The 12,431-nt window shown below is 42.3% G+C and overlaps 2 protein-coding genes across 2 annotated transcripts in view; one reads left to right on the top strand and one right to left on the bottom strand.

Annotated features, from left to right (window-relative positions):
• aopep (aminopeptidase O (putative)) overlaps nt 1-4,668 on the top strand; it is a 93,109-nt gene extending 88,441 nt beyond the window's left edge. Inside the window, exon 18 of the mRNA XM_061729350.1 lies at nt 4,533-4,668. The gene's annotated coding sequence lies outside the window, so the exon portion shown is untranslated. The remainder of the gene's footprint in view (nt 1-4,532) is intronic.
• Nucleotides 4,669-4,950: 282 nt separating this feature from the next.
• fancc (FA complementation group C) overlaps nt 4,951-12,431 on the bottom strand; it is a 32,463-nt gene continuing 24,982 nt past the window's right edge. Inside the window, exons 12-15 of the mRNA XM_061729351.1 lie at nt 12,026-12,128; nt 9,766-9,940; nt 8,850-9,062; nt 4,951-6,099 (exon numbers count right to left, since the gene is read on the bottom strand). Coding sequence (XP_061585335.1) covers nt 5,896-6,099; nt 8,850-9,062; nt 9,766-9,940; nt 12,026-12,128 — 695 coding nt within the window. The 3' untranslated portion in view covers nt 4,951-5,895. The remainder of the gene's footprint in view (nt 6,100-8,849; nt 9,063-9,765; nt 9,941-12,025; nt 12,129-12,431) is intronic.

Below are 12,431 nucleotides of genomic sequence, written 5' to 3' on the forward strand. Positions count from 1 at the left end.
GCCGATGCCGTTTCTACACAGATGAAACACGATCAAGAGCCAGATTAGCTTTCTCCCAGGATTATCAGTATTTACTGTGATACAAGTTAGCTTGTAAAGAAGTGTTTTTGTCAAAAACACTGTTTCTTTAACTTGGCAGTGACTCTACAGTTGTCCAACATGGTGGGAAAAAAAATGTTGACATGGCTAATCGTAAAAATCCCTTCTCAACAATCTTCCCGGGAGCACTTGAAGCACCTCAGGTTTGAAACTTAAAAATGACTTTGGCAGCGAGAAAGCGCTGCTCAGGCATCCCTGGCTGATCTGTATTGATTCCTGATGTAATCCCTGGGACAGCCAAGATACAGAGACCCACAAAGTAGACGGCTTCTCGCACATTTCCACGCCGTGAAGGAAAATATGACCGAGGCGTCAAAGATGGAAATCTTGGGAACGATTTCAGTGTCTTTTCCACGGTTAAGGTCTTGCTCTCATTTTATTGAGGCAATTGTTTTTTTATACAGTGGATTTTATGTGCCGTATAAGCCTCCTGTTGAGTGTCAGATAGTCGGAACAAAATTCTGTGATCCTGTAAAACACCTGGAGGAATTCTCAGTTGCCTGACACCCCACGCTTTGTTTCAGAGTGTAAGAGAGGAATTTAGTTCAGCCACAAATACAAAAACGATGCAAACAAAATATGAACGTCCTCTGTAATGTCTGTTTATAATGTCTGTAACGTGTCTGCATATATACGGTGTGTGCCGATGCTGGCGAAACAAACCATTTTTTATACATTTAAATGCAATTTGATCTAGCAGCAGTAAGTGGATGTAAGATGTAAGTTTTCTTGTGCATATGTGGGAGTGAAGGTGACCGTGACCGTGCTGTACACCGATTCTGTCAGAGACTAAAATCCCAGACAGACAAAAACAGAAGATTTTGATGGATATTGTGTGTTATTGATAAAGCATTGGTGTTTGTGTATGATGTTTTGTGGTAATGTTGGATGTACCGTATTTTCCGCGCTATAAGGCGCACCTAAAAGCCTTACATTTTTTCAAAAGCTGACCATGCACCTTATAATCCGGTGCGCCTTATATATGGATCAATATTGAGCCACAACAGGTCTCGCAACCATAGAGAGATATATATACGTAGATGCATCATGACATGCTGGAACATAAACCAGCGTGGCCGCCATATTGGATGGGTCTCCTCACTCCAGGCTAAATTAACCACACTGGGCCAGCACACGCAAGAAGCTGCAAGCAGTTATTTTTCAAGGGTTTTAGCTCCCCAGCCCCAGTTGCAAACCTAACAAGGTAGTATAAGACCCTGGAATGACCTGGATTTATTTATTTATTAAAAAAAAAATGTATAGATATACTTATTTTTTTATTTAGGTCTAATGGATGCAGAACGTAACCCCAGCCTCTACTGTAGCACCTTTATAATGCGGAAAATATGGTAACTTTGTGCAAGAAACAGTCAGGGCTGAGGAGACGCTTAAAGCAGTGATGTTGACCTCCAACACAAGTTCAGCGACAACTCATGATCCCAACCAAAACTTTGGGCTGAATCCCGGTTGGTACTGGCGTGTTGGGTCGGTGTCATGCAGAAGACCTTCCCCAGTGCGTTAGATCCGCTCTCCAGCCCATCAGGAACCGTCTAGCCGGCCAGGGATATGGGTAAGCGTAGGTGGTGGGGGCCCCACAACACCTGCAGCTCAGAGAAGAGGGCACATGGACGGGCAGGGAGCGCCACCACCCCGAACCCCTCCCAGGCACATACAGGCCCCCCGCCCATGAGGCAGAAAGGAGGAACCAGACCCGCCCGGGGGGCAGAGTCCAGCTCAGCTAACACCAAAGCCCACAATATCTGCAGCTGGACGGCATGCAAAGTGTGCGTGTTTAAAATACCGAATCACAGAAACCTAAAGCGTAACCTCAGCTGTAATTATGCTGTGGTCTGCCAGAATCCCCCCCCCCCCCCGGCTAATTGTAATGCACCTCTATACTGTCCGGCTGTGACAGATGGCTGAAAATGATTTTAATAAACTGGCCAGTCCTTTTTTCTTTTTTTCTTTCCTTGTTCCAAAGCGTGAAGCGGCAGTACTGCAGTACTATATATCTGCGACGACAAAATGGCGACTAAACGAGGACAGATGTGTAAATTAGAAATGAGGGCCATGTGGAGCCTGCCATTTTTAAACCTATATTTAGGGTCTGTTAAAAGAGTAATGACCATCAAAGGCCTGTAAAAGAGAGGAATTGCCATCAGAGCCTGTATCTAAAAGGTGATTTATTACACTCTAATGGGAGGGAAATGGTTCCCTGCACATCAAAGGATAAGGCCACGTTGTACAAAGCCCCCAAAAATAAACTTATTCACCCAACAACACCCACATGTTCTCTCCGTGCATGTTTAACCAGACTGATTGTCTCTTTAATCCCGAGTGTATTTCAAAGGATTCTTGCGTTGGATTCAGTTTGAATGTCAGAGTGCATGTTGGAAACCCTTGTAGTTTCAGGAGATCCATGTTCATCACTGCGGGTGCTGAAATGTGACCGTGATGGATTTATATGTTATTTATTCATGATCAGGAACCGAAGTCTACTAATCTGAACAGCACTGACGAACAAACAACACTCCAGTTTGTTGTACGCTTGGTTAAGTTGAAAGAACAAGCTGATGAAGTTTGAAAAACGTCCCTCCAACGCCTGCAGACATTTGTTCAAAGCACGCACTTGATGATGATGAGAGAGAGCGATTGGGGCTGGGATTGCTGTGCCTACTGAGCTGATAATCAGTCCTACAGAGCCACTGGCTCAGTTCAGCAGGAACAGGAGTCCAGCCCACTCACCACCGGACCTGACATTGGCCCCAGCTGACACATCGCCAATAGTAAATCAATCCACTGTAAGTTCTCTTTATGTGCCTCATTTAAAGAAGAAGCTGTTAACAAAATTCTTGCCTAAACGTGTTTACTTCAAATGTATGATTCCCTGTCAGCAAGACTGGATCAGCCTGGAGGATGCTTTGTTTGCTTGTTGTGGTGTCGGCAGGCCTTTCTCATTTAGGGATGGCGACACCGCAGCAGTACTCTTGTCAGACATGTTTTCCTAAAGTACGCAAGTGTGTGTTTGTCAGAGGTGTCAAGTAACAAAGTACAAATACTTCGTTACCTTACTTAAGTAGAAATTTTGGTTATCTATACTTCACTGGAGTAATTATTTTTCAGACGACTTTTTACTTTTACTCCTTACATTTTCATGCAATTATCTGTACTTTTTACTCCTTACATTTTAAAAACAGCCTCGTTACTCTATTTCATTTCGGCCTTTAAAAAAAACTATCCAGTTAAATTGCTCCATCCGGATAGAGTGAATTTGGTTGTGGTTGTTTCAGATGTTCTTGTCCAGTTTTGTTCTTACATCCGTTCCCTCAGATTCCTGCAACTAAACTTGGATGTACATTCCAATAAAGGTTAGGATAAATGATGACATGCCTCTGAAGTTTGACTTTTTGCACCATTACAATACTTATAGGCAACTAGTCATCATATCTTCTGCTCTCTGAAACACATGTTAATGCTCAATAGTACACATATATGCTTCTTTAATATATTTGCATTTGCATTCATTTTCAATGGCTTTTGTCCTTAATGGCTTTTTCCCCCCTAACATTACTCTTACACTTTAAGTAGTTTTGAAACCAGTACTTTTATACTTTTACTTGAGTAAAAAACTTGAGTTGATACTTCAACTTCTACAGGAGTATTTTTAAACTCTAGTATCTATACTTCTACCTGAGTAATGAATGTGAACTTTTGACACCTCTGGTGTTTGTGTACCAATTCTGATATAATGATGATGACTGAAGCTCAACACGGAGCTTTGGTCACGATGGAGACCAAGTTGCAGTCCCTGTGTGTCCAAATGGGCTTCAGTTTTGATGGCTAATGTATGTTTAATGGGTCAAATCGTGCATTTTCTTTAGCAAAGTGTCCTCATGGGCACAGGGAACCTCAGACACGTCAAGCTTTTTTTTTTTTGTGAGTGTAAAGGATGAAGCTGGCCTGTTCAGTGACTGTATCCACATAGCAGGGGTTAAATTGGGCTGCAACCCATGGAGCTGAACAAGAGAGCTTTTTCATCTGAGAACTCATACAGATTCTGAAATCTGCTTTCAGACCTCGTCTCATGCAGAGCAAATGAGGCCCTCGCCTCGCTGGCGTTCTGTCTAATACATACATGAGTTCTGTGGCCATAATGTCACTGGAAAGGGCTCCTCGTTGTTACAAAACCCAGCTTAACCCCTGCTTACGGTTCCTGTTTTCCACAGCAACATTATCAATGATCCTCGGGCTCACAGAAACAGCTGAGTCTGCTCAAACACGCACCTGTAAACTGAATATCTTCTAATCCTGAACTGGGGACAGTTAACAAACTGCAGCATGCAGTGTTTTGTGTTTGCATCAGTTAGTGTACCGTAAACAACGACTAAATGCAAGATTTAATCTGAGCAGAACTTTTGATTCTTCTCTTTCAGACTGCAAACAGAGACGACAGGAGTCCGGCACAGAGGCCGCGCGGGGGTCCGGCCTCGCCTCGCCCTTCTCTGGGATGCTACAGAAGGAGCAGACGACTGGAGCAGCTTAGAGCGGCGCAGCACGAGCGCTACGTAGTGACACGATGTTTTTGAACACATTGTTGTTGGGAAGGAAAATGACATCATTCCACCCATTTTTGATTGGTAATGGGAAAAGAGGTATTTCCTGGAGAAAACGGGAGGCGCCTCCAGTCTTTAAGAAACTGAGCTGTTGCCGTTTAAACGTCGGCTGTTTGTGTACGTGTGATCGTGAGCTCGTGTCTGTTTAGTCTGAAGTCACGATCTGGTTCTTGAGTTTAGACTGAAAATATGTTCAGGTGTGTCGTGAAAAAGAAAAGGCTGACACAGATGGGATTGTACATTTTAGTCATACAAACAAATGCTAATTGATGGGTTTTTATAAAATCACTTTTTTTATATTGCAATAAAAAATTCTGATGAAATAAATGCATCTCCTTTAATTGTATTTTCATCAAAAAGGTTGTAAACCATTACAGTGCTTTCACAGACATTAAATATAAATGATGATCCATCACAGGTGCACACTAAAGAATTACGCCACACAATAGTTTGGTAATTCATTAATAAAGAGAAAAGTGGAGGTTACTGCTCCTGTATTAAATCATGTTCTTGCACAAGCAGCAAGCTGTGTGTGATGCTGACCTCATCGGAGAGGCCAGTCGTTGTCCTGTTGACAGCTATTACTTCTGATTGCTAAAGACAACGTACTTCTACACTCCACAGGTGGTTGGGCTGATTATCCCAGAACTGGCCCCCCCATTTTCTTAGAATAATTCCAGCTCTGCAGAAGGATATATCCATGTGTTTTTCATTTCCATTTCCCCAATGGCAGCAGTAGCAGGCCAGCAGTCTCAGTGTACTAAATGCTTCAAGTTGTAAGTCAAACTTCACTTTTGCAGACAATCAGGAAATATATGTACGCAAAACAGTGTTTTTTATTCCATGCAGAAATATTGACCTTTATTCTACTTTTCTTGCACCCAAATCTTGCATTCAGCCCGTGGAGCATGAAGAGTTTATAATGATGAAATTCAGCGAGTGGGAGGACGTACAAGCTTTACAGTGACAGCTGTCACTGTCCTAAGTGTGTTTGCAAGGCATACAGTTGTGTATGAGTATGTGTGTATTCATGTATCCTCGTCGTGTACTGCAATCTGTCCTGTGTTTTGACACACTGCTGTCATCGTGCAGCAGCACATTAACACAATGACAAGGCTTGCGAAAGTTTACTGTCGTAAGGGTTCTTGCATGTTTCTGTCGGGGGGGGGGGGGCTAGATGCTCTCACCTGTTGTGGAGTTTATGAGTGTGTGTGTGTGTGTGTGTGTGTGTGTCTGGCTCTGCTTGGATGTGTGTTATTGCGTTCTGAAGTTCGTTGATCCTGAGGTGAACTGTGTCGCTTGAGGAGCAGCTTCCTTCATTTAGTCTGAACTGCAGTGAGCTGAGAGCGTTGGCCGCTTCATCACGCAGACCGGACTGATGCACCACCTGGACTCACACACACACGAAGACAACAAGTTAATGCCTGTCACAATACTGATTTAAAAAAACAACAGCAACAAAATAACCCACCTCTAAAATTCAAAGTCTCTGACTCAACAAGCACTTATCAAAAAAATGACAGCAAAACTTTGTTATAAATTCACTGCTGAAGTGAACTCGAAATTTAACAACCCCAGCGACTTGAAGTGTAACAACAAACAGTGAAAAAACAATGTCTATACCACATATGTCATGCAACTACAGTTTAAAAATGCTTTAGTAACAGAGTTGGGTACAGCGTGAATATGGATCCACAGAGGGGTTTTGATCCTGAATAGATCCACACTTGACAACCTACAGCTTGATGATTAAGAGCCGGTTCGAGATCGAAGAGGATGAGGAAAAATAACAGCAAACTGGAAGAAATGTGTTCATGGTTTGAGAAGAACCATCATGGGCAGAGCTGAGCTGGTGTGTAAGCGATCTAAACTAAGTACTGCTGATGTTGCTTTCAAGTGTGTGCTCACATTTTAGAGTCCAACAAAACTAAAGGTGAGTATTTAAATACTGGACTATTAAATAGACACAAAACAAAACTTAATAGCAAAGATCAGGCAGTGGATTATTAGCTACATGTCACTATAAGGAACTGCCACTACGTTTTACGATGTCAGAGTAGAAGAGGGAGCTCGTGTCAGAGAAACAAAAAACAAACATTTGAGAAAAAGAAGAATTACAACCCACACTTCCCATCTCTAGTAAATCTCTAAGCACTCCATCACTGTCAGTCCCCCTCTATCGTACAGCGGTGACCTGGCAGCCTGATGCTGACTGAAACAGAAAAGCAGCAAACCGCTATTTGTTATCAGTTTCACACCATTCTGAGTTTTACATCCCATCTTAAACTCCATCAGATATCCGGATACATGATCGTCTCGTCTTAACTGAGTGGCACACGGGGTCATGTCTTTGTTACAGCCCACATCTCTGTCAACGACGCAGACACAGATAGGGGCAAATGTGTTTTTACCCTTCAACTAAAAGAAAGAAAAACCCACAACGGCCGCTTAAATAACTTGAAACTGACAAAGGTAATGATAAATAATAAATGACTGAAAACTGAGTGATGAAAAAAACAAGCATTTCTTTTAAATTTCCAGTTCAAAAAAATTACTGAAAATAAAAAAAAGTAACTCATGAAAACTGGCCTGTACTAAAAATCTGGGTAATCCTAGAAAAGACTGAAAATAATTTGACCGTCGTGAAGCTGAAGTGTGTCGTGTCATCAACATCACAGGTGTCTTCTATCTTGCAGTGAGTCAGTTTGACTAATTAAAGGGTGAAAGTTCATGTGGATGTTTGGTATCATGGCGATCACCACAATGATCATGGAGCAGAGATAAGCAATGGTTGACAAGACTATTCGAGGTAAAGGCTAAAAGACCATTGCCAAGCAGGTGGATGTTGCTGTGATGACAGTTTAAGTTTAGGCTCCACAGGACTGTAGAGAGGAGAACCGATGACAGCCTAAAGAGATGGATGATACAAATAGTTACCAAAGAGTCCAGGGAAACTTCTGAAGAGAGTCAAGGTGAACTCCAAGGTTAAAATAAATCAGTGCCAGATCACAGTACCTGTCACTGTTTAGGCCTTGTTTTTGGGAAGTCGCATCAGCCTTATGTTCACGGAGACAAAAAAAAAAAAAAAAGAGCATTAAAAGAAAAGAGAGCAGCTACTGGGAAACTTGGAGGAGGGTTGATAATTTTCTGGAGCAGCTTTGCTGCGTCTGGTACGGGGTGTCTGTGTCTTCTGTCTGTGCAGGTACAATGAAACTACAGGGCTATTAAGACGTTCTGGAGAAAAAAAACCCTGGTCTCAGTCACAGGTCATTGTGTCCTTTAAAAGGATAATGACCCCAAACCACTCAGCTAAAAACACCCAAGAACGGCTGAGCTCTTCTCAAGTGGCCTTCTCCTATCTCTGATCTAACTCCTGTTGGACATCTCTTAAAAGCTGAAACATGCAGTCTGGAGAAGAAACCATTGGAACCTGAGACATCTGGGAGAAATTTGATCATGACCCAAAATACTGTACCTGTGCAGGTGCACTTGAAGATACCCTCATTACTGTCCAGTTTCATTAGTTAGTTGGGTTTCTTTTTAAAGTATTGTATTGATCCACAATTCAAGCGATTTTCCTTTGTCAGTTTTCAGTCATTTATTTTTCATCATTACTTTTGTCACTTTTATTTTTTTATTTCAGCAACTGTTGTGGGTTGTTTTTTTTAAGAGGAACAAACTTGTATCACTCAGACCAGGAAATCAGCTCCCCAAGGTCAGGGAAACAGTGGATTAGCTTGAAAAGGAGTTTGTACATCTCATATGAACACATAAATAACCTCAAATAACACCATTTCAACTTATCACAACTACAAAAAAAAAAAACAACACTCACTTTAATTGCAAAGATGGTAAAAACAGAGCAACTCCCTCTATCTATCGATCGATCGATTGTTCTGTCTATCTATCTACCTATTATACATTAAAGAAAAAGAAGCACTTTCTACTTTTTCATACTTAATTACGTCATCAAATGTCACCTTCCTACCCGTGTGGAATGAACTGCACCTACTGCTAACCCAATAAAATGAACTGTAAATCCAACTAGTGAGCCATGAGGTGCATGACTGACCAATCGTGATGTTTGAAATAAGAATTCAGAAACCAACGTTACGGGGAAGAAAAGCGTTTCCTCACCGTCTGTAAAAGCTCCACTGAGTCACGCAGCGGTAGCTGGCAGAAAGCAGCAAAGTGAACCAAGAGGCTGAAGGTCAGCGACGGAGCCGGTGACGTCGGCTGAGCTTGTGGTGACACCAGAGTGACCAACGACTGCAGGCGCTGGACGGGAAGAGGACGAACCGAGCCGCAGCAGAGAGTGTGCAGGTGGTCCCACGCTTCCTTGGCCTTTTCCTGGTGACAAAAGGATCACGTGACTCACTGAACAAACTTTATGATCTTTCCTGCAAATACAGATCAATAAACCTGTAACTCACAAAAGAACGAGGAACACAGCCTAATGCGAGGTGAACGTGTAATCGTAATGTGGGACATGAGTGCAACAACAGCGAGTCTCCGGGGGTTATGAGAGGAGCTGGGCAATCAGGAGACAGAGAGACGAAGCCCGGGCCAGCTGGGCAGACGCTCACTGAAAAATCAATACTACATCACCCTTTTCTTCCAGCTCCCCCTCCCTCATCTGTATCTCCTTAAACTCAACACGGTCTCACGCTCTGCCTCTCAGATGGTGCTCATCCATTATTTATTCTTTAATGTGCTGTTCTTCTACCCCTGCATTTCTGAGGCTCTTAACAAAAACAAACCCATCTTGGAGCAAATAACTGGACCAGTTACCGTCTTATGTTCTGCACACTATTTGAGATTTAATCCACTCTTAACTTGTCTGGCAAAAAAACTCGCTTGTCGTGTTTTTTCAATTTAGTTCCAGTAATTATACTAAAAGATATAAGGCAATTTGAAATGGGTTTATAAAATGAAACTAAAACCGCAGTACATATCAGATATGTCGGACCGATGGACCGGTGTGCTGACAGCACTGATAAGAAAAAAAAACAGGAGAAAATGCTACAAATATCTTTTATGAGGCCAATCTTACCAGTTGCAAAGCTCTATGGTGCCACCTGTTGGTGGGGTGATGGTAGAAGGTCAGCAGCCACAGGAGTGGGCCGCAGTCCTCGGGCCCTGATGTGGCCAGCAGCTGCAGCGCCGCTTGCACCCAGTGGGCGCACTGAACCAGCAGGAACCAGGCCTCAAACACGCTGTGCTGCCCCCTACAGGTCAGGAGAAGCAACCGTTAACACCACAGGTAAAGAGCCGGGAGAGACGAGGAGGTTCTGCACCAAACCAGACGTAATTGAGATATAACCGAAGTCAATCATGAGGAAAATCATCAACTACTTAAGAGTGAATTTTTTATTTTTTTTTGAATGACACTCAAAGCCAACTGAGGAAAAAAAAAAAGGGAATGAAAGTTGGCTGATCTTTTGTAATATATTTTATTGTCAAAAATGTATTACGTGGGCAGTCACCAAAAATTACATGGTGCAAGATGAATCTGCGAAGCAAACAGAAGTGGAAACAGCTCATGAGTCAGGTAATTTGGGTGGTCTGATTTAGTGTTTGTTTCTTTTTTGTTTTTACAGCCTGGCACTCAATCCACCTCGGTCTCAGTTTTTCCACAGTAAATATGTCTCCAGTTTCTGCAGCAACTGCTGAGAATATGACTGAAGATCGTCAACCCAAATGTTTACACACAAGCTTCCGTCTTTACACCTTATAAAAGCTGACCATAAAGAATAGAAGAGAGAGGTATTTTAATACCATTTGACACACCGATGGTACAGCTGTTTTCATCATGATAATACGCGCTGCATTCTTGTTGGCATTGCTGCAAAACAGTCGCTGACGGCGACTGCCTGGCATCATTTCCACTGTTACAGAACTGTACTGTACGTCTGAGTGTCTGTGTTGTGACATCATACTGAGGGTCGATTAGCTCTGGCCGCTAGACAAACTTTTTAGTTTACATCGGCAATAGTGTTCATATCATTATAATGTGGCGCTCTCAGTTGGACGGTTGTGTTTTTTTCCCCCTTACTGAAAAATCTTCCCCTCCCCATTTGTCAGCAACAAACGCCAACCTACAAGTTCTCCTTATTGTTGCCAGCATAGCTGGATCTTTAAATGTTCATTTCCAAGGATGCAACTAAACTAACTCCATTAAAAAAATCATCACAAGCTCTCAAGGAACTAACACTATAGGAAATGCAAATCACAGATTCTGTCAAAGGCGACTTTTGTATTTGGGTGGATGTTATGGAGATCTAGTTTTTAATTAATAAAGAAAAGATCAGCTTCTAATAAATCAAATCATTGTTGAGTGCAGCTCTGACAGATGCAGATGGTTAAAAAAGACCCAGAGTCATGTATTGCAGTAAGGTTTAAAAGCAGAAGGAAGACTTTGAGATAAGTTCAGATGTAGAAGAGCGCCACAGCAGCTGGAGCAGAGCTGCACAGTTTTTTTTTTTTTTTCTCTCTCTTCATGTGTTGCTTTTGTAAAGTTTGATTACCTTGTTTACTTATTATTTGTATTTATCACTGGTGAGAATCCTCCATAAGCCCACCTTGGGTTTCTTTTTTCTCACCTGCACTGCACTAATTATTGTATTGTCACTATTTTTGTATTGTTTTTAATATGTGCGAACAAATAAACTAAACTAAACGGCACCTTGAAGTTCGAAGCGTAAACATGGTTCTTTCGGATTTCTCTAATACTGTCAATGGGGCCCTCCTTTCCCCTTGGCTTCAGCGTACGAATACCAACATCCTTTGCAAGGCTTTGACAGCGGTAATGACATGCTACTTTCCCAGCAGTTGGAACTTTTTGGGCTTTTTTCAGGGTTCTTCAGATTGGTGCGGTGGAGGGGATAATGGGTCCTGTTTAAAACTGCATCTGGAGGAAATTGAAGCGATTGTCGCCATCTTTAGGACATTAACTGCGCCCCAACCCACCCCATTTTCCCCTCTGAATGTGTCCCACTAGAGCAATTCCCTATCTGATTTTGTCTTTGTCGTACCAATGGTTTTTTTCTGTGGTCCCCACTTTCTCCAAGTCTTCCTCTTCATCACTTTTGGGGTTTCCTCATAACTAGCTTCTCCACAGTGCTCTCTTTCTCAAACTAACAGTCTCTTATGAATGCTTGGAAAAGCCACACGATGCTCCAGAACCTCTTCCAATGATGCAAGGGGAAAATTACTGACTACTCACCCCCTCAACAGGAACTAATGGAAGAACAGCGCAGACGCATTTACTGGAGTGATGGAAACAGATACACATTAGCCTCTCTCTCACTAACCTGGTGCTGCTGCCGTCTCCGTCTCCCTCCTCCTCCTGTATCAGCCTCTCCAACGAGCCACTGAGCCACTTGAGGTGATTTTTCCAAGCTTCCTGCGGCACCTCTGCATGAACACATTCAGTGATACAAACATTATGTTTACTTGTGGCAAAAATACTTACTTTCTTTTATTTATAATCAGTTTTCACAAAATAAAATGCAAGAGACCTACATGGAATTAACCAATATACAGCGTTCTATACCAGTAGTTAGATAAAAGGACTGATGAGCTGCACAAAGCAAAGAGGAGCGTTGACGATGACGGGACAAAAAACGCAGTATGTTATCAATTCATTATCTTTAAATTTTGTATCCTCTTCTGTTATAAATTTTGTATCCTCTTCTGTTATAAGGGACAAACAAAATA

The sequence above is a fragment of the Cololabis saira genome, chromosome 9 (assembly GCF_033807715.1).
Source record: "Cololabis saira isolate AMF1-May2022 chromosome 9, fColSai1.1, whole genome shotgun sequence".
Classification (NCBI taxonomy): domain Eukaryota; kingdom Metazoa; phylum Chordata; class Actinopteri; order Beloniformes; family Belonidae; genus Cololabis; species Cololabis saira.